General features: G+C 38.3%; 1 protein-coding gene across 5 annotated transcripts in view; it reads right to left on the bottom strand.

Annotated features, from left to right (window-relative positions):
• The window catches only part of LOC121871881 (adenylate cyclase type 9-like), a 159,655-nt gene that overhangs the window by 115,724 nt on the left and 17,241 nt on the right, over positions 1-26,690 (bottom strand). For all 5 annotated transcript variants that reach the window (XM_042374467.1, XM_042374463.1, XM_042374466.1 and 2 more), the window contains 5 exons: positions 17,012-17,143; positions 16,067-16,318; positions 10,932-11,109; positions 5,057-5,157; positions 3,445-3,619 (listed from right to left, as the gene is read on the bottom strand). In XM_042374467.1, coding sequence (XP_042230401.1) covers positions 3,445-3,619; positions 5,057-5,157; positions 10,932-11,109; positions 16,067-16,318; positions 17,012-17,143 — 838 coding nt within the window. The remainder of the gene's footprint in view (positions 1-3,444; positions 3,620-5,056; positions 5,158-10,931; positions 11,110-16,066; positions 16,319-17,011; positions 17,144-26,690) is intronic.

Genomic DNA, 26,690 nt, shown 5'->3' with positions numbered 1-26,690 from the left:
ATAAAGTTAGAATGCGTGGCATGTTCTTCATGCTGCAGTTTGGAGTGTACAGGAATGGGGCAAACATCTCCCACATGTGCTCTGTGTGAATAGTCCTATTGCACTTCATTATTTTCTCAACTGCACAGGTCCTAACACACAGATAAAAATACGCTCATGTGAAGAGGGCCTTACTGTGGAACATGAGAGCTGCGGCTAGCCTGCGCGGTTTGAAATATTACTGTAGGGTACTGTAATTTTTCTTTGCAAATAAGCGAGGAATGCTTTACAAATACCGGTATTGAATAGGGGTGCTAAAATGTCAATTGTGGATAAGCGGGAATGCAAACAGCGAGGTATTCCTGTATATAAATCCAGGGAAAACACTAGCGTCTAACACGCATGCCGCATGGGTAATAAACACCAGGGTGTTGTTAGACGTACAGGTATCCATGATGCAATAATAGTTTACATACATTTTTATAACAAATTGCCTAAATTTTACTTACTCAAAATCTTGCAAAATTTTTCAGATTTATATTTCCATCAACATAATTAACCTTATCTCAAAAATCTACTAAAAACATCTGCTTTAAGGAGCTAAGCATCTCAACTTATAAAGTGCCAGCACCGCATAATGTCATGCCTGTACTAGTGACCTCCTCTCACATGATAGCAGCATAACCCAAGATTATCTAATATACTATACGAATAGCCGTGTGAGTGTGTGTTCTGGGCAGCCGAAACGGCACAATCGTTTTTCATCAAACTTGGTGGAAAAATCGCAAATAATTCGTAGAGTGGAACAAACCTGGTCCCATGTCGATGGTTTCTTTAGGAAGGCATTAATTAACCATTTTGTCGCTGTACGCTGTCAGCCGGAAAGCGGTTGCGCGCTGGCCAAGCACTAGCGTTCAAACTTTCACCGGGCACGAAGGGCCCACGTTCACTTGTATGCCACTAAGATGATTCCCAGATAGAAAATTTTCTCACATTTGGACGATTCCCACATGGACAATTATAGCTAAAAATTGTCCATACATCATAAATTCTATGAGAAATACTGTTTATTTTAGAAATATATTATGAATTATATTAGGAGAGGAGGAAAGAGGCCAAGGGATTGCTCGGTGATGGATCTTAGTAACTCCTGTCTCCCATGTCCTGTATGTAGACATGATTGCTAACTGGCAAAGTAGTATTTTTTCATTTCTTTTATTTTTTCTTCACATTTACTGGTAAACATCCTTTGTGATAACCAGGGTATTCCTGTATTAGTGAGCTACTTTAGAGCTGTATGATGTTTTTGAAGTTTAGTTTTGGAATGTTTTTGGTGTGTGTGTGTGTGGGGACTTTTGGGGGCCCACCTGACATATTCTCTATCTCCTCATGTTATAATGGGTTTGCTCTACACAGCATTTTCTGGGAACACAAATTTCATGTTAATCGTGCTAGAAATTTAATACTTGTAGAGCAGTTTCATTTCTTATTATGGTTATTTTTAGATTATACAAGATGCATTTAACACTACAGGTATATATATGTCATATTCAGGTACACACAAACTTAAAATAAAACCGTGGATGATGCAGACAAAATATATGTACAGTAAAACAGTTGACGTATAATAAAAATTTCTTCCTATATGTATTTGTTAGCGATGTGCAGTATATGTGAAAGGACATATACAAGTAAATTGCTCTTAAACTAAGGATGTTGAGAGCCAGTGTAAGATTGAAATACTCAATAACTTAAAATTGAAATGCCTTCCATTTTTTTTTTGGGGATCTTTTCCTACAATGATTATGTCTGATGTCATTCTGCTTCTGCTAAAACAGTGCCCCAAAACATTTATCTGGTATTCTGGTTTATTCATGTTACTCCATCAGTAGACAATGCCCAATTAAAGCATTCTGGGATAGTGATGATGCCATGGTTTAATATCTGTCATAGCTTACCTCATAAAATTGTTTCCAAAATATTTTTAGTTCATGCCAGGATAAAAGACAATAGGTGCAATATTTATGGCCAGGCAACTTAATGAGAAAAATCTAGGGAGGAAGTGAAATATACCATGTGAAGTAGAAAGTGGGCAATGAAAAAGCTAAGGGTTCAAGGAGTGCCTTGTTTGAAAGGTTGTGGCATTATATGAAGGATCAAAAACTGCTGTGAACATAAATGGTGTGGAAAGTGAGGAATCTATGTTGACAGCAAGGGTTCATCATGGACCTGTCTTGAGACCCCTTCTGTTCGTCATGGCGCTGGAGGCAATATCATGAGATTTTAGGACTGGTCTACTTAGGGAGCCGTTGTATGTTGATGACTTGGTGCTTAAAGAAAATAGTATTGAAGAAGCAGCAGAGAAATTTAACCCTTAACCTCAGGGTGACGTTCCTGAATGTTTGCCTAGGTGACCACGGGTGAGTTCTTGAACGTTCTTTATTTTCGCTGCATATTTTGAATGTTCAGGCAGGAGGAAATACTTGTATGGGATATTTGTGTAACTGGTAAATCAAGTCATGTGTATGTGTCAAGACTTGTGCCCCAATGTCAGTTATCCACTAGATATTGTGAGGGATGCACATACAATGCACATACAGTACTTAGACCTCTCTTATGACCCACCTCGATCCTACACACCCAAGTGCAAGCGAAGGCATTTGTTTGACAATATTGCTGTTCATCAAGAGTTGCTCCTTGGGGAAGAGTGCAAGGAATGTGGACTTGCCTTATGTATTCCATGTTACAAAGATTTCCACACAATCAAGAAGTTATAATTCAGTAGGAGTACATGTAAATTGTGTATATATTTGAAAATAGTAAAAAGTTTTGTGCTGCCTGAATATTCCTACTGTTCACAATTTTATAGTTCTTTTAAGGAAAATAAAAATATTTTGTGTTTCGTAGTAGCTATAAGATAGAAATATGATATAAAAGGGCCTTCATGTAAGAACTGTGTGTTGCAAGTGCATGTCAAAATCACTTCCCACTCACTGTGGACTGTGCGCAGTAACTTCAAACAACACATCTTACATCATTCGATATTGCTCATCAACATTCCAGACAACTCCCCAACCATGCTACAATGAAAGTTGAATGTAAGTACAGTACATTTTTTAAGGTATTTTCCTTATAGTGATCAACCCATTTATAAGATGACAATTTATTTTATTCTATTTTTTTTTTTTACCAAAATATACCGATGTGGGGGAGGGGGGTGTGTGTGTTGGCGGGTCTTATGACATCCAGGGTCTAAGGGTTAAGAAAAGGAAGGACTAAAAATAATAAATAAATAAATAAAAATAATAATACAGTGTAATAATAAAATAATAATAATAATAATGTCCTCTATGAAATGGTCACAATGTAGTTGGTCATGAATTAGATTAAAACTCCAAGCAGTTTCCACGGAAAAATGCTAAAATACCAAATAAGTACAAGAATATCACACATGTGACACCCTACCTTTCTCAGTATTTCTGGAGAGTTTGGGAAGTCTTAGACGGGGTAGATCAATTGGAGCCAAAGACCGTCTGATTTTTGTTCCATCAGTTCCTGTTTTAGTTTTCATGTTACCATTTCCATCTGCTTCTGCTCCACAGTCAAGTATGTTAGGTAAACTTGAGGCTTTTTTGCTGTCCTGTAAAGAAAAACAAAAAAATTTAGGTGCTGACCACGAAATCTCAAGCTTGAATTAAGTAACTCATCTCATATCAGACAAGTTTATAGCTGACACTGATGCTAGACACTAATTTGAAAATTTAATTACCTTCTCTTCATACCCAAGCATATAAAAGAAACCTGTGAAAATGAGTACCTATTAAAGACTGTGAATCATTGTCACACGTATTTCATGATGCCCATTTAACTCTGCTACAAAGTGCCATCCCTGAGTCAATCACCTCAATACCATTTCATCTCAGGAAAGAAATGTGAATTGTCCTATCTGGGCTTGGCAATTCCTCATTTATAACTTGATACCAGGCTTGGGTTGTATCTAAAGCCACCTATAAAAGGAAAATGGAAGCAACAAGAAGCTCCAAATGCAGACCCAAAAGGGAAGTAAATTAACCTATTACATGAACAGTGGTAAGAGAGAAACTAACTTTATACTGTACTATACAAACAATCCCTAGGAGTTTATTCTTTTTTGCTTCTTTTCAACATAGTAACTGAATACAAGGTGTGGCTACTTGTCCCAAGCCCCAGACTAATTGGGAAAGTTCACTCACCACATAAAGTTCTTGAACACTCTAAAGGTCATACACTGACAAAACAAACGAGAAATCTCAACAATGCTCTCTGAGGAAGAGTTATAGCAGATTAAATTACTTATTTTCACCTGCAAATGCTATAAAAATACAAGCAACATATATTATTATGAAATACTGAGTCACTCTGCAACCAGGCATACCAACCATTCTGAGAAGACATGAGCCATAGTGCTCATTCTGAAATCTCTCGTGACAAGCTGTTCCGAGACATTTTTGTGGGGAGTGTACATCAAGCCCCTGAAACAAATGACCTGCTCCTGCTTTTCATTATTAACAGTAACCACTACAACTTACACCTATTATTCATTTATTATAATGCAATCATTATAATTAATTTATCATATTGTAATCCTCATGTTTCACATCAAAGCAAGCACTTGCTCTAAGCATGGCCATGGCCAAGAGGTCGAACTCTTGACCTCTAAATTGATGAGCTGGCCTCATTCACACCCGAACAATCCAAAATATTTTTTCTCTATTTCATTCCCTGACTATAATGCTTCTCCTCACCTATTAACAATATTTTCAAAAGTTCATCCCCTTTCAATACTAAAGCCTTAATATCCACATTTATCTCTTTCAAAATACACTCATGGGTATCTTACAAGTAAAACTCACTGCAAGATATCTATGACATACAATGACTCTCTACATTATAAGTCAATGTCCCTAGAACTGATTCTCTGGAATCATCTTATAGAAGCTTTAGTGTTTGCTCTGTGACAAATACTGTATCATTTATTAAACAAATGTATATGCATTTGGAACTGTAGCTATCAACAACAAAACTTTACTGTACAAACCTTTGTCTGCTCATGAGATATGTATTGTTCTTCAGTACCTCCAAATAAGTCAGCACTGACTTTCTTGCTTTCAAACCCAAGAATAAAGTATGTATTAAACCCTAGAAAAGAAGAAAGAAAAAATTAAGAACTATGGCACCATTTCCATATCCTTGCTCTTAACATTAAGCAAAGTTCTAAGCAGGTTTTTTAAACTTCTCCAAGGAAATCATTATATTTAGGAGTTACAAAATACAAAGGAATGAAGTATGAGATACCATTTTATGACCAAGGGGAAGAACAACTAACTAATCAGCGGAATCAATGCATGCACAACTCCCTGGCAGAACCTGTCTTGCTCATGGGGGCAGCCTATGTTCTGAAGCAAGTGCAGGAGCAGTAAATTGTCACTTGCTCATTCAGCAAGGTCAAAAAACAGCTTAAGAACACTCAGACATAAGAAATGATAACAAATGGTGTATGTGTGTGTGTGTGTGTGTGTGTGGGGGGGGGGGGGTCTCCTGGGTCCAGCCACCCTACATTTAGGTGGAAGATTTGAAATACTACAACATAAATAAAAAGCAACATTATAGTTCTCTGTTTATCAAAATCATGTGGAAACGATTTATAATACAGTGGTCCCTCGATTAACGAGCATAATTGGTTCCTCAGAGTCAGTCATTAACTGAATCTATTATTTCAATGGGATATTAGATAATTGGTTCGAACTCACAGAAAAAATACATAAAAAGTACTGAATATCAGTAATATAATTACCAAAACATTAAATATAAACAAACTACTGTACAGTACTGTGCTGTACAGTATACTGTACAATAATAAATAAAAAACATTGTTTACATCGCAAACAGCTGATTGCAGAGACAGTCGATGATGACATGACATATTCTTTACAGAGTGCATTGGTTCTAATGTCTTCTTCGTATTTATTAACTTTTAAACCCTGGGATAGGGTACTGCTGGCAGTAGCCTCCCCCCCCAGGAATAAATAAAAAAATTCAACTCCCCAAAAAAAATTGCCAGGAATAGGCGGACGCTCTGGAACATCACCCGGGGCCTAGGGGTTAATAATTTCTGCACTGTATATTACAGGGTAGCAATATGTTAACTAAATTTCAGAATAACCAATAAATTTACAGTAATGTAAAATGAAAAAAATATTCAAGAGACCAACAAACTTGATGTTTACTCCAATGTAAACAAAGTTAAACTGAGAAGCGTTGGCAGGAGATTCGATCAGCTAATGGGTACACAAAAACTGTACCCTGCACTGTATATATTATCAATATGTTAATCCAATTTCAGAATGACCAATAATTTTAATATATAAAATGCAAAAATATTCAAGAGCACAAATTTATCGATATTTACTCCACTGGAAACAAATGTAAACATGGAACCGATTACTGTATTGGCGGACTAGCCGATCAGTTGATGTGCGCACCAAAGTGTGTTTTTCGTAAGGCTGTCGTTAATACAGTAGAACGTCGATTTAAAGCGACACCCACAATTAAGGACAATGTTTTACAGTGGTTCCTTGGTTAACGAACAGTTCGATTAACGAAATTTCAGTTAACGAATTACCTCCCATAAGGATCCTCAATTCGGTTAACGAACAAAACTTCGATTAACGAAATCCTTACGACAAACACGTTTTGTTGTGAGCATCAGCTGATCAGCTGATGGGCTAGTCTGCCAATTCATTAGTCTGTTCTACGTTTACATTTGTTTCCAGTGGAGTATATACAGTTGGGTCTTCATTTACGCGGTCAATTGAACCCGCGGAGTACCACGTAAAACGAGAAACACATAAATGAAATAACAGAACATATGGGATATATTGAAATAGAGACTGGGCCGACCCCCAAACTCCAATTTTTCTTACACAATACGTACCTTGTAGTCATAATAACATCTTAATTTTATGATGGTATGCACACACAATTAATAATTAAGAGAAATATCAATAATATTAGGTTTTTTAATACTTACGTTAATAGAAAAGATGGCTGGGCACACGGGGATGGGAGGCTGGTTCCGAGGCAGAGGGCAGATTACTGGCCCTCACCTGTATCACTTGTATCAATTGTATCACTATCCACCAAATCGGCTTGCAGGGCCTCTTTGTCAAACCCCTCAAAGTCCATATCCTCACTATCACTGACTTGGGCCGGCTGTGGTGGGTGGCGGGTGAAGAACTCGGTAATGTTTTGATGACTGGGCGACCTTGTGCGCACCCTGCCCACGCCGCTTCCCGCGTAAATGACAAAATTTACCACGTAAATCAAGCATTTCAATTCTGGCAAGGCACCGCGTAAACCAAAACCGTGTAAATCCAGACTCAACTGTATCAATAAAATTGTGCTCTTTCATATTTTTGCATTTTTTATATTAAAATTATGTCATTTTAAAATTTAGCTAACATATTGATATTATATGATGTACAGGGAGCTAGTTTTTTGTGCGCCCATCAGCAGCTTGACTCACCCACCAGGCGTCAGTTTGGCTTTGTTTACAGTGGAGTGAACATCGATTTTGTTGGTGTCTTGAATATTTTTGCAATTTTACATTATAATTATTGGTCATTCTGAAATTTAGTTAATATATTGATAATATATAGCGCAGTGCAGTGTTGATTTAAATAAAATAATCTTGAATTTCACCTAGTGAACTTAAAATTTTATTGGTGAAATTACTGCATCAAGCATGGGTTTCCTGAAGGGTGATTTCTCCTCCATCCCCACTTCCTTCTCTTCTCCCTTCTCCTCCACCCCCACTTTTAATTCCCATCAACATCAACCAGGAACCTTCTACATACACACCTCAAAGTAAGTGTACTTTACTGCATTTTTTTTACTTTGTATGCACTTTTCTGTGAGCTGGAACCAATTACCCAATTTCCCATTGAAACAACGGATTCGGTTAACAAACGACTCTGTGGAACGAATTGTTTTCGTTAACCGAGGGACCACTGTAATTTAAATCGAATCTTTCTTATTTTGCACGAGTCAATCTGGCACATCATATTTTAAAATTCACACCTAATGTTTCTCTGGGCACGCTACACTGTCCTAAGGGCAAACCTGTACTGTACATGCACTCAAAATAATGTACTAAATATTACTAAAATTTTTGTCTCGTGCAAACTATAGCATGATTATATTCAAATTAATCACAATCTTATAAGAATTCCAGCAATGTAAATTATATTCTCCCCATTCACTTATGTGACATTTTATAAAAAAAAAAAACTCAATCTAAAGGGCATAAATAAGTAAACAAATAAATACTTCACTAGACCTTCGGCGCCAACTGTCAAACGTGTCACTGTCATACCCCCCCCCCATCTTCCCAGCCAGGGTTGGGTGGTTATAGGCTTAAATTTTTTATCTTATACAGTATAATATCACAGACTAAAGTTAGGAGAATATAATTTGCATTGCTAGAATCCTTGCAAGATAGCAAATAATTTGAATATAAATGTCATATATTTTGCACAAGAGATAAAAATTTTAGCCCTTTGTAATAAAATTAATTAGGAAATGTCAGTTCAGTGACATTTTATAAGAGAAAAACTTAAAGTCACTCTTAAGGACAGATAAATAAATAAGCACTAGATCTTGGCATCAACTTTCAAACATATCACCTCCGCCCCCCCTCCCCATCAGTTGATCGCTAGTAAACAGACCATTTCACGTCCCATAATTTTAGCTGTGTTGATTTATGAGTGTTTGTTTTAACATAATACTACAAAAAAGAATGTTTTGTTTATTCTAGGAGATGGGCTGAGTATTTTGTGTTTCTCTCAAGTACCAAACAAAATTATTCCATTGAAACAACACTTCAATTTAGTGCGAATTCGGTTTAAATCGACCTCTCTTGGAACATATCCCGTGTTATATCGATGTTCTACTGTAGAATTTGTACTCGTTAATAGAACTGAAAATCCTTATGGGAGCTAATTCGTTAACCGAAATCTCGTAAATTGAACCGCTCGTTAATGGAGGGACCACTATTAATACAATACCCAAATATCAATTAAGAGGACATCTCTTATTATATAAGCAATCTTTTAGTGAAAATAATCATATTAATAGTCATTTTATGTACAAGCATGTACAGTCTCGCTCAAGATTCTTCGAACACTGCTGGAGACTGCTGGCAACTCAAGGCTGTTTATTTACTATAGTACATAGTATAATATAATACGAAACAACAAAGCCCAACCATTAAATTAAGCAACGTGGAACGAAGTAACCAATCACCGATCACCTTTAAATTTTTTCAAAATTTTTACTACGGCCTTGAGTTGCCAATTGTCTCCAGCAGTGTTTGAAGACTCTTGAACAAGACTGTACCATATCTGAATTTTAACAAACACAGATAAACCTCTATTTGCGATGGGGTTAGACTTTTTTTAAGGCCTATTACAGATTGAAATTCATGAATCAGGTTCATTATGACAAAAGGTTCAATGGGATTGGTTCCTGGCAAGTCGGACATCCATATTAGTTGATAATCTTTCTTCCCTTTCTCTTCACCGCAACGTTGCTTCACTCTCCCTCTTTTACAGGTACTTTAATGGGTAATATTCGGTGGACTTGGCATCCTGTGTACCGCCGGCAAGGCCATGGGCTCGTAACACTCGTCTTGCCAGTGGTTCCCACCGTTTCTCTGTGGATGTCGGTCACACTAGAATAACCCGTTATAGTACACCCTTCTTTCCTCACACAGCCAAACTGTGGAATGCTCTGCCCTCTTCTGTGTTTCCATACTCATACAATCTGTCTCACTTAAAAAAGCTGGTTTTCCGGCATCTTAGTGGTGTAGATTAATATAATCTTTTTCTTTTCCATCTTTAATTTCTTTTTACTCTTATTTTTTTCGCCTCTTTGGCCCTATTGTGGGTCGATGACCTGTGCCCGGGTGGGCTATTTCCCATAAAAAAAAAATAAATAAATAAATAAATAAATAAAAAAAAATGTATCCTCGAAATAAGACAAAAAAAATCCTTGAATACAACTAGCACTACTCATACAACACTCACCACATCATTAAGAACAAGTCTAGACATCATCACATGTCCCCTTCAAGGCTAAGGGGACTCTTAAAGTGGAGTAAAGTGGAGACATGAACCTGAGTCAATCAGTCACGCGCACAGACACAAAAAAAAAAAAAAAGTCTGAAAAATGGGGACTGGAAGTGCAGCCTTTTCAAAGTTACACTATTCACTTCACAGTTATAAAAAATAATAATAATAATGGGTAATCAATTCTTTTAAGAACGAATGTAAAAAAAAAGGTTGCGATGGAGGTGTGGTAGGGGATTAGTGGGTCTCATGTTTCTGACCTGACCTGGCTAATGTAATGTGGAGGTGGGGTGGGGGATTAGTGCTCTCATGCAATGTCAGCTTCCACTGGAATCATTGCACTACAAAACGATCAAGACTTACAGTGAATCAAAACACCCAAATCATCAATAATCATCACTCATCTCATGACTAGTATGCAATCTAGGCCTAATGACTGTGTGCTAAAAGTAAAAAACTTATACGTCAGACATTTTTAAGTGGAGAGAACATGTAGCTTTAAATTCCTGAAGAACAAGTAAGGTTTGCTGCATAGTTTCCAAGTTTACATCCAAGGGATCTATTATATTTTACAAGTTCAGGGTTCATAACCCTCGTCTTAAGGAGTGAATGGCGCTCTACAGCTCCTGCACTAATCCAATAAGGACGGTATCTCTGGCTCAAAAGACAATGGCCTCCTGAACAAGAAAAGATGTTATTTGGGAGGATAATTTCCCAAGTGAATTGAAAAATGAAGTACAGGCCCTATAAAGAAATGGTACAACATTTTCTATATTCTAAGCATACCTTTAACCTCTGCCCCCTCAATGGTATCATAAGTATCCTTTGGCAAGAACTTGAGAGTAGCTTCTGATACATGTACTTGACCTTGTCGTCCTGTTGATTCCATTTGATTGGCAAGAGTAACATCATTGGACCATACATCAAATTTGAAGCGCTTTGTACCAACAATACCACACAACACCTACGTGGAAATAATTTGATTAGAAAAACAAAAATTATCATATTAACAAATATATCATTAATCATTATGCAATTTAACCTTGGAAATCTTGCCCTGTTGAGACCCAAAAACCTGCTAGATTTGTTACCCGGTAAGTGCTTGTACTCACTTTAAAACCATGAAGCATTTCCATGATGCAGTTCCTGAGGTAAATTACAGTTCAGTTTATGGGTAAACAGCAATTAAGTAGCATATACTTAAAAAAAATAAAAACATGTAGAGTACAGTATTCAATACTAAGAAAAACAACACACCATCATAGAAAACTGCAGTGAAAAAGTAAAAAAAAATAGTGATACAGTATTCCCTTAAAGCTAGCTGTTTTAAAGCTCGTGTCCCTCAGAAACTTACGGACTGCCATGGAAAACAAATAAAATAAATCTGAGACTGTGTGCCAGGGATCAAGAGGAGTCAACACTACAAGACAGTACAGGGTATATTTTGGAAAAATTATTTTTGCAGATTTAATAGCCTACTGTATTGGCAAAGCCAAATCACTGGCTATATGCTGTTATGTTTCTCACTATCACTTTATGGACCTAATTATCAAATATTTGTTGGTATTATTAACAAAATTTATCTAATTTAATACAAAAGGATATACCTGTAATTATGCATATAGGTACCTACTGTATACACATTACAAATACTTATTGGTACCAGGCATGTTCACGAGGAACTGTTCAGTACAGGGATTGTTTACATTCCACCAGATCAGCTGACGTTTCAGAGGTATTATCTTTCCATCGTCACTACCACAACTAACTAACACTGTGTGGACCTAATGTCCATATACAGTGTTATTTCATATTTATATTTATTTATGTTATTTCACATTTATTATATTGTCTTGTGCATACATAAAGTTGTTATACATATGCATATAGCTATTTATATATATACCATATTTTTCACCCTCCTGGGATCGGCATGAAAAACTCGCGGATTTTGCTTTATCACGGGGTCCATTTTACCTAAGCCCCGCGAGCTTTAAGGGAATAATTTATTGGGAGTCCTCGCTATACAGGGATGCATTCCTAAAACACAGATGGCCAAGTGATTTGGCAACTGAATGAACAGAAACGAGAAATAATACCTTAAACAAGGGATAATACAGTATCTGTGGAGATGGAACGTAATTGTGTAGCCGAGTCGGCAACTGACCGACTCGCCACCGAGTACAGTAGGGTCGGGATATATCGCAAGATAGGGTCCCAGGATGTTCGCTACATCTAATTACATGTAATCAATGAGGAAAATAGGGTTCTGTTCTGGAGGCCCAAAAAAGTGACTAAACTTGACTTAACGAGACTCGGGAACAACAGGCTATTTCAATATCAATATTAAGGAACACCTGACTTAGGAACACTAGACTCGGCAGCTGACACACCATCCTGGGAACACCAGACTCGGCAGCAGACGCCACACTGCCACCCTTACTTGACAATCCCACGTCTACATAAACGAACACCAAAAATATTAGTTACAGTATAAAATCTTTTACATTAAGCTTTCCATTATCTTCACTTCACTTTTCACATCACTAGCAACCCATTTACACTCGCTTTTGAAATTGGAATCTGCACCAGACTCGGCAGCTGAAACGCCATCCCGAGAACAACAGACGACACACTGCCACCCTCACTTAACAATCATAAATGAACAAACTATAAATATTAGTTGCAGTATTAAATCATTTCCATTAAGCTTTCCATTATCCCCACTTCACTTTTCACATCACTAGCAACCCATTTACACTTGCCTTAGAAGTCATAATCTGCAGCAGAGCAGGCTTCTTTCTCGTCACTCAGAAAGACTGAGTGGGCGAGCGTGAATGCGTGAGTGCGTAGCCACGGTGGCACCTCTGGTGAGCAAATAACACATTCGTTTGCCATGGCAGTACATTTGAAATATTTACTGCCCGATTTCCCTCGCGAAATAAAAAAATTTATCGCTATACAGTATATAGGAAAATTTTGAAAATTTTGGTAGGCGCGACATAAAAAAATAGTTATATAAAGTCGCGATATATCCCGACCCTACTGTACTCAGAGCGGGTGAGATATGTTATTGTTTAACTCGTAATTTTGGGTAGATACTGTAAATCTAATTTTCTTGTACTCTGTTACATGCACATACATTCATTCATACAGCATGTGCAAACAAAATAAAAAAATCATTGAGACAGGCCTCTGCTTCACAGCAAACATGCTTTGGTGAGTTTCAAACATCAATTACATGAAATAACTTACATTTCATGATTCGTTGTACTCAAATATGTATATATTATTCACCAAGGCAATTTTAAAAGAGTCGGCACTTGACATATGCTATCGGGTAAGCCGGTGGTGGTGGTAGAGGCAGACAGAACGCACGCACGCACGCACGCACACACACACACATGTACACACACGACCTCCACTTGGCTCTCCGCCTCCCACCCTTGCCTTGCTGCTATGCTGTGAATCCTCCTCTACCACTTGCCTGCCCACCCAGAAAATCCCAATTTTGTCGACTTCCCTCCTGAATTTTTTCCAGCGAGTTGAATATTGCTAAACCAAACAATTGCAGATCATTAAATAACCATGGGTGTTAGAAATTTTAAATCGCAAAACTGAATTATGGCTCAGTGAAGGATTGATAAATGGTGCATCCTTGTACATTGTACTGATATACTGTATGTCATTTCACAAATTATGTCACTAGCAAATATATGGAGAAATTTTCAATATACATCAATTGTTTCAGTTTCATTATGTCGTATGCATCATCCATTGTTTTATAGCAAGTCTCTGTGTACCCGAGTATGATGCATAAATAGTGTTAAAAGCACATTATATAATGTTAAAATAACAACAATAATAAGCACTGTAATAAAATTGCCTTACATGTGCTTAGTTTCTAGTAAGCCAAAATACTCCAGTCACCTCTGACATGACTGTGCACTAATGTTATGTGTAAGCAACCACAGAATATTCAGAAAAGCCATTTCAATGTGCTAGTGTACCTTATGAATAAAGAAAATTCTGTACTGTATTCTGTACAGTAATAAATAGATATAATATAAGAAAAATAAAAGTGTAAGGGTATATTGTGTGTGGGAGAATATCGAGTCTAGAAATCACCATAACACACGGGTGCTTGTTTCCTGTGAGAAAGCTGCGTATGTGTCTTTGTTACATAAGAAACCATAAGAGTTGTGGAGATATCATTTCAATGCTCTAATGTGACTTAGAAATAAGGAAAATACACTATAAAATAAGAATATTAAGAGTGGGAAGTCATTTATGTGGGAGATGGGAGGTAGGGTGAGTTGGTGGCTGGACAACTCCACCCTCGAACCCATTAACATGACAATATGACAGTACAGTATGCAATTTCACCATAATCCTCATATAATTTACGCTCATTTGGTACCGGTTAATAAAATATTATTGGAAAATAATAAATTTTCCTGAAAAGAATTCCATGACCAATACCAAATTAGTTACTGCACTTTATTAATATCCCGGTGCTTGTTTACAAAGCCAACCAGCTAACTGTCATCGGTGGCCTCCTTCTAGGCAGTGTTGCCAATGCTCTACTTATCTCATGCATTCCTGCTGCCACTGCTCAAGATGGTTCATGCTTACAACAATAACTGTCTTTATCACTTAGTAAATAATATTGTAGTGTTTTTATCAGCACTTAATAAATAATTTTGTATTGTATATATACATTACTCAGTTGTTTAAGAGTAACACGTAGCCATATTGTGCCACCATGTTGTTAGGAATGTATCTCCATATCAAATACTAAACAGTACAGTACAGTATGTTATAATAACCCCATTGTGAGCTGATTTACTGAACTTTCATGGGCCATTACAGTACATGGTGGAAAGTATATACCTCTAATTACATTAATTATTATTGGGAAAGTTCTCATTACAAAATGTTTCATTACAAGTTGCCTTTCTCTGGAACACATCCCCAATGTATAATGATAATAATCGCGGTGATGTAAACAAGGCAAGTATAAACCACTCAACACAAATAAAATAAACCCAATCGCACCAAATCTGTACAAATGACCTTATAATCTTAACTACGTTTGTTTAGTTCCATGGGTTTGTGTCACTATTATCATATTTAGACTTACTTAGTTGACAAGCCTGTGACACATTTAGTTATACAGCTCATAACATAATCTACAGCATTAGGTGCTCCAGCACACCAATTCTGTCTGCTGTTGAACTGAAAAAAAGCAAACACACAACTGCTCGTAAATGTACATAATTTCTCAACAGTCTTGGGTTTATTTTCAGAAGCCTGTAAATGGTAGCATGATTCTTTCCTGTTCATCTCAATATCTCGCTCACTCACATTTTCTGTCTTTCAGGCTAGAATTCGAGCCTTTTCCTCCTTCGTCAGGTATGTCCCAACCCTCTTGGTGCATAGAAATACAGGGCAAGTAGACAATACACATGAAATTAGGAGGCCAAGTCGTGGATCGATACAATGTACAGTACACTCCCACATACTGTTCAGGGTACACTGAGGGGGGCCAGCTGCTGCCTCATCCTTTACTCACACCACTCTGCATCGTCAGACGTAAGTTCAATGAAATTTGCGATACGTATCGGATAATTTGTGAAAATATTTTGCAACATGTCATTGAGCATAAAAACATGGCCTTGTTGCAAGATTTTTTGGTGAACACTGTATTAATGGCAATACTGTACGACTATTGGGATATCGGAGTGTTGCTGTAATACATCTACTGTAGTGGGATATCAGAGCAATCCACCAATGACACAGAGCAATATTTCACAAGGCTGTACCAGGTATGTCCTCTGGTGCATTGCTTGGTGTTCTAGGATGTAAGGGTTTATAAAAAATTCTAAGAGAAAATTATACCTGTATACTGTCTCTCTTACCTTACCAGTATGTATTCCAACTCTCATATTAACATCTTCCTTGGTGTCAGTGTCAAACTCCTGGATGGCATCAATCATGGCTAATCCCAAGTTGACACAACACTGAGCATGGTCTGGTCTTGGTTCAGGGCAACCACTAACACTATAATAGCAGTCTCCAAGTGTGCTTATCTTTTCACAGTTATTTTTCATGCAAAGAATATCAAACCGACCAAATAAATCATTTAGAAGACCCACAAGCTGCTCTGCTGTCTGCAAGAGGAGAGATAATTGTAGTTAGAAACAAGTGCTACATTATACTGTATATACAGTACTTGCTAAAAGCTACCATAATTTTTAAAATGATTACATTCCAATATTAAAAAACTGTCTTCTGAAAGACAACCAAGAATGTCACAGTCCTTATATAACTTAGGCATACAAATGAAAAATTTCTGTTGTAGTTCTGCAAATATGTAAAATAATTTTTTTTTTTTATTTAGGATGAAACCAAGAGCCTGCAACAATTGTACAAATTGATTCCAGTCAAGATATATAAGGTATCTTAGGTTAACCCTGTTTGGCTTCTTTAACTATGGTCACAAAAAAGAACTAATCTGAGAATTTTTCAAATATTAAATATTTGTACAGTCTAGTTCAGGATTCTTCGAACACTGCTGGAGACAGCTGGCAACTGCTTGTTTAATATACTGTAGTACGTAGTATAATATAATACAAAAAAACAAAGCCCAACCATTAAATTAAGCAACGGGGAACTAAGTAACCAATTACCGATCACTTTTACATTTATTTATAATTTTTACGGCTTACTCTAGTAAACAATTGGCCTTGAGTTGCCAGCTGTCTCCAGCAGTGTACGAAGAATCTTGAATGAGACTGTACAGTACTATAGTGATAATGAGAATTACTATCTAAACATTCATGAAGAAACCCAAATCACCTTACTTTATTAGAACTCATCCGTGTAAAGCCAACAATGTCTGCAAAGAGAATGCTGACATTGTCCATTCCATGCATGTTAAATGGTCTGAAGAGTGTCTGGATGTCACTTGTATGAGATGGACGTGGTGATGAAACCTACAGTAAGAAGAATTATACATTATACATAATATACTGCATTGATATACAAATACCTGTAATGACAAAATTTTTACCATATGAGCAAAATCAATGAGAAAAAAGACCATTAATATGAAGAGAATTAAAATAATGGCCGATTAGTTCTTTGAGGCTGTTACCGTAATAACAAAATACATATATCATAAAATAGGGAAAATCTGAATGTTACAAACCATTCATCCCTTTCCCTTCATATGATACATACAGTAAACCCCCATAACTCAGCATTTGATAATTTGGAATTTCATATAACTCGGCATGGATATGGTCTCGGAATGTATTATAGTATAACTTGGAAAATGCCCAGACATATAAAATTATCTGGGAAAATCTTGGCATATCTGGCCACCTGCATCACCTACCATGCCTCTGTGTTGTCACCTACCATATCTCTGACACCTACCATGCATCAGTGTCACCTACTATTCTGTTTCATTTTTTGCCTGCAGTGCTGGTATTATTTTTTTTTACATTTAGTAATTACATGTACACATATACTGTACACCCAGTCCACACTTAACGTTATCCTAGACAACATTGTTTCATTATAACGTTGCTACTCTTTAGATACCCATGATTCCTACAGCGTTGTTTTGACCCGACCGATTCGTTATAACATTAACGTTGTCACCCAACACGGACTACTTTGTATGGCGCACCACCCTTTCTCATCTTGGCGCGCTACGCTTTCTCGTGGAGCGTCACAGCGTCCCCAAGCCTTTTCTCCCCAGTCTTTGTTAAGCTTCCACAGATTATGTGCGTGCTTAAGTGTTTTTGCTATAAATACTGTACAGGTTGACAATCCCTTATCCGAAATCCGTGAGGCCAGATGTGTTTTGGAATTTGGAGTTTTTTGGATTTCAGAATGGTTAGGTTGGTTTTTTTTTTCTTCAGGAATCAGCACACCTGGGCACAGGTCACCGACCCACATTGGGGCCTGGGGGCGAAAATGGAATAATAATAATTTTTTGAATGGTCTGAAAAATGGCAGATGAAATTCAATTCAATTCAATATACAGTGAGTTCTGCTATAACGCGTGCTTTGACAATGCGAATCGGCTCTAATGCGATTTATGAATAGAAGAACGATATTTGCATAACGCGAACGCTTGTTTGCTGTAACGCGATTTTTGCTTACTATTTCTCCAATTTTGTGGTATTAACTGTGAATATGGTAAAGAAGAATATCTCCAAGAAGCGTTCTGGTGATCGCATTCCCGGTGATGATCGTCAAAGAAAGGCTATAACCCTTGAAGAGAAGCTCGATGCTATCAACCTCAAAATCACCCTTCTCCCCCATCAAGTTATATTCATATTTTTTCAAGGTAAAGTGTTACATTTACTGTATGATTTCATTATTAGATATGAATGTAACATTTATTTAGACTGTGCTAACCTTTGTGTTAGGCTAACTACTAAATTTTTTTCGATTTCGAGTAGTAATCTGCACCTAACCCTATTTTCTCCATAAGCCCTGTTATTTCTATAACGCGAATTTCTATAACACGATGCTTTACAAGAACACAACTATCGCGTTATAGCAGAACTGACTGTACAGTATATACAGCCTGGATTCACTCAGGGCAAAAAACGTTTATCCAAGCCCTTAAATATTTGTTATTTGACATTCCCGTTACATAGGGTCATTTGAAAATGACACCAACAAGCAATCCCTTGGTCTCTTTCCTCCTTCGGACCCTTGAGTGAACAGTTAATTTCCCCCCTCTTAGAATGGACTCACCCATAAGGCTGCACTAGATTGGGTAGCTTAAGTTCTACACACTTTCAGCTACAGAAAAATGATAAGATTCAAACAATGGTGATGGTAATCTTCCGAGGAACAGAAGACAAACACGTATTACACCAGTACCTCAAAATATGTGAGTTCAACTCTCGCAAATTCAACTACCCGCAAAGCAAACCTCAGAGGCTTTTATCAAATAAAATAACCTAAAATGGTAAGGTGCTTATTTTAAAAACGGAAGGCGTCCGCCATGATGTGACGTTATGCTGCATCCTGCATTGATGTTTTCCCCCGCCAGTCTCTTTTACTTTTATCCTCTTCACCACTGATCGGCTCGTTAGTCACTTGGGCGATCAATCACGTCTCTGTTACGCACTGTTGGCAAGTACTGGGCATGCACTGGCTCCTGAATGTATGTAAACCTGCTCCAGTGTTTGTCAAGTCTAGTCTTGAAAAGAGTTCATACTCAGTGCTGTCACAACACACACTGGCAGGCTGTTCCACAAATTCACAACTGTCACTCCGAAAAAGTTACCCCTCACAGTTTTCTGGACAGGTGGCTTCTTCAACTGAGTAGTGCCCTTTGAGATGTTTATACACCTCAATTAGGTCCCCCTTGCCCGTCTGTAGTATAAACTAGGCAATTGCAGGTGCTCTTATCTCTCTGGGTAGCTGAGGTACCGAAGTGCAGGCACCAGTCTGGTGGCCCTCCTTTGGACATTTTTAATCAACCGACAGTCACCTAGCATATCTCAGCGACCAGGCGGGGTGACAGTACTCCAGGCGGGGAAGCACCTCACTCTTGAAGATCGTTATGAGGGACGGACTGTCTAGATATCTGAACGACCTTCTTATAAGACCTAATAATTTATTTGCTTGATTCACCTTCTCACAATGGCCCGAGAACTTCAGCTCATTGTCAACATACACACCTAGGTCCTTTTTGCATTGTCTCAATTAATGCAGTTCCTTCATCCCGTTGGGACATATGATACGTCTTCTTACCGTTGGTACATCCCAGGTGCATCCTCTTACACTTCGTGACATTGAATCTTAGCTGCCATTTCTTCGACCATTCTTGAAGCTCACAGAGATCTTTCTGCAGCTCTTCACTGTCTGCTTGGTTCTTAATTTCCCTAAATAACTTGGCATCATCTGCAAACATTTGTATGAGGGAATGTATAGCTTCTGGCACGTCATTTATGAAGCAAACAAACAACAGCGGGCCCATTACACTGCCCTGTGGTACCCCGCTTGTCACGGGTACACATGACGATTCGTGCAATCAGTCTCGTCTGAGAGTTCTCCTGCATCGCCCACACGTCTCGTTTGAGAGTAATTCTAACGTTAATTATAACCAAGTCATGAATCCCAAAAGGTCATCAACTGGTGGTATTGCATCTGGTGCAAAGAGAGTGAAGAAAGTCATGACTCTGACACAAAAATTGAAAAGTTAAATAAACTTGATAGCGGCATGAGCGCATCAGCAGTTAGCCGTTTGCTTGAATTAATGAGTTAATTGTTAGTTCCATAAAGATGAAAGTCAAGGAAATTAGACATAGTGTTGCTCATAGTGCACCACACAGTGCTAAAGTTACACATCAGATACGTGATAGAGGTATGGAGAAAATGGAAAAGGTGTTAAGTGTATGGATTAAAGACACGAGTCAGGTGTGCCAAAAATTTAACAGATATGATTTACGACTATGACCCATCAATGGAATTAAGCATCAAAATGAAGCAAAGTATCAAGAATGTTTTACAACTTTATCAAGAAATTTATAAAGAACTATAAAAGAAAGCCAAACAATTGCCAATAACAATGATTTTAACGGCAAGATCCACCCCCTCCTCGACTCCCGTATCTCTCCTCACCAACCAGCCCGGCGTCGTCTGCATCACCCCTGCCACACTCACAACCTGCCTCTCCTCTTCACTCCACCGATGTGGCTTCCTCACCTGCCAGCCCTTCATCAGACATTCTGAATAATCCCAGTCCAGAGGTCTTAACAAAAGAGCAGCAGTAATATCTTCAGTATCATTACCGAGGCCTCTACAGCAGCCATTATGAACGAAAAGTACACTTTATATACATAAGTAACACTGCTAATTATTTTGCTCTCATAATGTTGATATTACACTTATGAATGGGATAAATTATATACAGGAAATCCTCCAATAACGATGGTTCTACTATCGACGATTTATATTTAAAACCCTGGTTAATTTAGGACCCAATTCAATTTACACCGTTATTTATGACGAAAATAGAATAAAAAATAAGATAAAATTACATTTTCATATAAATAATAACTAAATCCCAATATGTATTACTCTCTCCATCACTAGTATAAACAGTTGCAGCTTGGTGAGCATTTTGTTTTCACTATCTGAACAGGAGAAAACTTTCTCAGGTTTCTTATGGCACTTTTGTGCCCCTATTCAACATGAGCAAGAATGTAAGTGATGGTTCAAAAGCTAAAAGAAAGTGTATAAGCTTAGCCGAGAAACTAGATGTGTTAAAATGATATGAAAAAGGTGAGAGGTCTGTGGATTTCCACACGCTTTGGGGATGACGGAATCAACAGCGAAAACTATCTGTAAGAATGAAAAAAAAAATTCAGAATGTGCTCAGTTAATGAAGAGAATGTTCAGGAGGTATTAAACAGTCACGGAGATGACCTGACAAGTGAAGAACTGATGCAACTTGAACAAGAGCATGATTAGAACACAAACACACCAACAGATTCCCTCTACCTCACATTCTCACAAATTTACAACTAAGCCTTTGGCAGAAGCATTTACTTACATGGAGCAAGCAATGAACATATTTTCTGAAATGGGTCCATTAACAGAAAGAAGTTTCAAAATTAACGGGGACGTGAAAAACACACATGACCTCTACATACTGTAAAGATGTATAATGAGAAAAAGAAAGCAACTGTGCGAGGTTCTTTACAGTTTTATTATTTGAAGGCCTAACCTTCAACTTCAGGTACAGCTACACCATCAACTACAGCTACACCATCAACTTCAACTTCAGGTTCAGCTACACCATCAAATTCAGCAGCAGCTTCAGCAACAACTACAGGTTCAGCAACAGCTATGGCATCTTTATGGAAAGTTACAGCTTCAGCCAGAGTTGAACCTACAGCTTCAGATGGAGAACCTGATGACTAAGGAACTTCATCATCAGAGTAAAATCTCACACAAAAATATTGGCTGTCCTTATGTTTTTGACTATACCACCATTGGTGAGTAGAAATTTTGTTTTACATTCATAAGCATTAATTAAAACATATATGAACAGTCGTAAGTGTTGCTTTCATATTCTTATGTAGAGAAATGACGCTATGTTTTCACTTACATACATTGGCGTTGCACAATCCATTTCACTTTTTTCTTTACTATTAGTGGTTAGCTACTTATATTGTTCCATTTATTTACATTAAATAACATTAATAAAAACATACAGTACATACTCTTTTTTTACATAAATTTTACTACAGCTACAGCCACGGTCTTTTTTTTCTTCAGTTTCATATGTAAAACCACTGTCATGGATGTAAACACTAACAAAAACAATGCTGTCTCACCTCCTCTTGTGTGTTCTAATATTCTATGTATTATTAATGAATTGTATTGTCATTTTGCACACAAACGTCAATTCAATAAAATAGACATTCTTTACCATTAGTGCTTACTTCTACTGTACATACATTAAAAACATTCACTAAAAGATACATATTTTTCTTAACATTAATTTTACTACAGCTACAACCAAGGTCTAATTTTCTTCAGTTTCATATGTAGAACCATCGTCATGGGTTTAAACACTGACAACAACAATGGCGTCCCATCTCATCTTGTGTGACTTCATATATTATTGATATACATTGTATAAGGTGCATTAATAAGCATTAATTAAATAATATAGTTTTTATTTTTCAAAAATTTTCTTTTTTGGGGGAAAAGAGGGTAAAAAGCCACACAACATACACGAAAAGGTCACAGAAGGGAACGCATCTTATTATTATTGCTTTATTTTAATGGTAATTGATGATTCACAATACGATGATTCACCTTAAACCGCAATATTGGAGGACACATTACCGTCATTATTCGAGGCTTTACCGTACTGTACTGTACCTGTATTTTTCCCAGTCATAAGTTTGTTACAGGAAAACCTAATATCCAGTATGTATGCATGCTTCAATTACAGTGTTGCATGTCAGGTGTACATTCATGTGTGTGAGTGTTGATGGCGAAGTGGTGGTGGTATGGCACGGGCCGTGTGAGGAAGGCAGCAGACGATGCGTCACAGCTACCGCAATCCAGTTGACTTCTCTAACATCGCACCACATTTACTTGCTTCTCATTTAATTTATATATGATTAACACATAATACAACTGTATAAAGAAACCACGCACGCACACACACGGACCAGTCCATCAGTTTTCTTCTATTTTGAAGTAAAAAACAAATTAGATATTGTATTTTTTCTATTATTAAATACAGTATTTATATTAATAATGATGAAACATACACTGTAAGAGGCTGATCATGATAATATAATGAATAAAAAAATGTGAACTGTCATTATACTGTACCATTGCATATATGGAGATACGTTCTTGATGACCTATGTGAAGGGTACAGGTATGTACAGTATTAATAAAGACAGATTATTAGATTAACATATCTTTACTAATTAATGAATAACAAATAAGCAATATTGTATCATGAATGTCAATCATTTCATGAACGAGTGTAAGACAGTGCAAGGGTGGGAGGGAGGCAGGAGGCAATGAATATCATACTGTTCTACTCTGGTTGAAGCTAATGCATCTCTGCATTACTGAAATTATGATTTTGGTGGTGATAAAAGAGGTAGTGGTGCTAATGGTGTAAGGGATATTGTGGTAAGTGATGAGGTGATGCAGCTATCAGTTTCTTTTGTAACACTGTGCCTACAGCACTGCCAGACGCTAATGAACAAATGATAACTATCCACAAAATTAAGTGTAATTACAATATCAATGAGCAACGTTTTGTACCCCCTTCAACATAAAGATACGTAACATTTTAAAATATGGAGTGAGAAATGAGAAAGGTGTGGGTCATTAGAGAGATGGAGTGGAAAGGAGTGTTGCCAAGTGCTCCTCAACATGCAGTCATGGACTTCTACATCAGTTAACCACACACAAATTTATGTCATACAATAAGACACAGCAACATATCACAAAAGTAGTCGTCACCCTCACTCTGGATGCGTTGCTCTGTTAATTCCCATGTTAGGGATCTGTGAGTGGTGTCGGAGGGTGTGTGTGTGTGTGATGTTAGGGAGTATGGGTGGTGTTGGGGGTGTGTGGGTGGTGTTGGGTGGTGTTGGGGGGTGTGGGTGGTGTTGGGGGTGTGTGGGGGTGTGGGTGGTGGGGTGTGTGTGGTGGTGTTGGGGATGTGTGGGTGGGTGGGTGGTGGGGCTGGGTGGGTGAGGGAGTGTGTGGTGGTGATGTGTGTGGGTGGTGCTGGGGGTGTATGGGTGGTGGTGGGGGCGTGGGCGATGCTGGGGCGTGTGGGCGATGCTACGCTGGGGACGTGTGGGTGGTGCTGGGGGCGTGTGGGGGGTGGAGGTGGTGTTGGGGGTGTGTGGGGAGGTGTTGGGGTGTGTGGGAGTGTGTTGGGGTGTTGGGGTGTTGGGGGTGGGTGGTGTTGGGGGTGTGCGGTGTGGTGTGTGTGTGTGTGTGTGTGTGTGTGGTGTTGGGTGTGTGGGTGGCGTTGGGGGTGTGTGGGTGGTGTTGGGGGTGTGTGGGTGGTGTTGGGGTGTGGATGGGTGTGTTGGGGTAGTGTTGGGGTGGAGTGTGTGTGTGTGTGTGTGTGTGTGTGTGTGTGTGTGTGTGTGTGTGTGTGTGTGTGTGTGTGTGTGTGTGTGTGTGTGTGTTGTGTGGGTGGTGTTGTGTGTGTGTGTGTGTGTGTGTGGGGTGTGTGTGGGGTGTGTGTTGGGGGTGTGTGTGTGGGTGGTGTTGGGGTGTGTGTGGTGTGTGTGGTGTGGTGTGTTGTGGGTGGGGGTGTGGTGGGGGTGTGTGTGTGTGGGTGTGTGGGGGTGTGTGGGTGGTGTTGGGGTGTGGGTGGGTGTGTGTGGGTGTGTGGGTGGTGTTGGTGTGTGGGGGTGGGGTGTGTGGGTGGTGTGGGTGGTGTTGGGGGTGTGTGGGTGGTGTTGGGGGTGTGTGGGTGGTGTTGGGGGTGTGTGGGTGGTGTTGGGGGTGTGTGGGTGGTGTTGGGGGTGTGGGTGGCTGCTTAGTGCACAGTGGCACCCACAACACCCCCCCCCCTTCACACACACACACACACATACATAAAAAGGGTAAAAATACAGACAATCAAATCCAAACCACTTTTCCCCAAAAAAATTTCGAACTTTTTAGGGTTTACTGTACCTTCCTAACAATGTCATTTATTACCTTTGAGTGATACATGATGGCTCAATTTGGCTACTTGTACACTTAGACAACTGACTAATGATTAAACGAGGGGATATGCAGATGCATAATATCATGTACACAACAATATTACTTATGAAGTGCTGATAAATACACTACAATGGTATTTATTAAGAGATGATAAATACATTACTGAACTAAATTAGTAAGTGCTGAATTGCTGAAGACAGATGTTGTGGTTAGCATGAGTGGTGATGGAGCTAGGCCGATCGGCTGTTTGCTCTTTGTAAACAAACAACTCATGGTGTTGAGTGTCGGATTATTTTTTCGGGAAAGTTGATTACAGTATTTTATGATAAAATTTTATCAACCTGGCACCAAATGAACCCAAATGATTTGAGAATTATGTTGAAAGTGAATAAATACAGGTTAAAGGGATCTTGGGGGAGAGAGCCACCCACCTACACTAATCCCCCTCTGCCTGCTGCTCCCAGATACAATCTCATCTCCCACACAAAATACATCCCTACACTCTTAATTTTATCCTTAGAGTACTATACAGTTTAAAACTTTCTCTTTATTCATAGAGCAAATTCTGTAGTTACATATAACACTTTACAGTACTGTACATAACAATCATCTCAGTTAAAACAGTTGTCAACAACCAGACTTAAGTCTGATTTTCAAGTCAAGGAGTTCTGTCATATTTTTTATTGTTGATGTAATAGTGTTGAAGAGCAGTAATAACATTGTAACAACAAATAATTTTTTTTTTAAATAAATCATTGCACGTACGCATGATCCATGTATATGCTGATAACCAGAAAAGAAAAAAAAGAAAATACGAAGTTCCCAAGTGCTTTCGTGTAATTCACATCTTCACAGGTGAGTAAAGTTTGAATTCACCCCTGAAAATGTGAATTACACAAAAGTGTTTGGGAACTTTGCGATTTTTTTTCTTACACACACACACCTGCAGTTGCACACAAACACACACACATGATGTCTCCAATAGCCAGAACAATTGGTGCAGAACACTTCCAGGAATGAGAGATTCCGGGTAACGAGAGGAGTCTCAAGCCGGGAAAAAATCCCCCATCCCCAGAAATTTCCGGGTACAGGGCCCCCCCCCCCAAATTCGCGTATTTTTATTTCGCGGTCCTCTATTATTCACGGATGACACCCTGGGTGTACCCAAGAATGTCTGTGGGTAGTTTTAAAATTGCCGGCATTTTTGCGGCTGGGACAGGGAGCCATTCATTCTAGAGACAGTAATTTCCTTTGCCTGTACACCCACCTCTCGTTTTATGTGGGGGTTAC

This window comes from Homarus americanus, unplaced genomic scaffold, assembly GCF_018991925.1.
Source record: "Homarus americanus isolate GMGI-L3 unplaced genomic scaffold, GMGI_Hamer_2.0 scaffold39675, whole genome shotgun sequence".
Classification (NCBI taxonomy): domain Eukaryota; kingdom Metazoa; phylum Arthropoda; class Malacostraca; order Decapoda; family Nephropidae; genus Homarus; species Homarus americanus.
The sequence above is the reverse complement of the archived record's forward strand: the minus strand, read 5'-3'. Positions and strand labels throughout refer to the sequence as shown.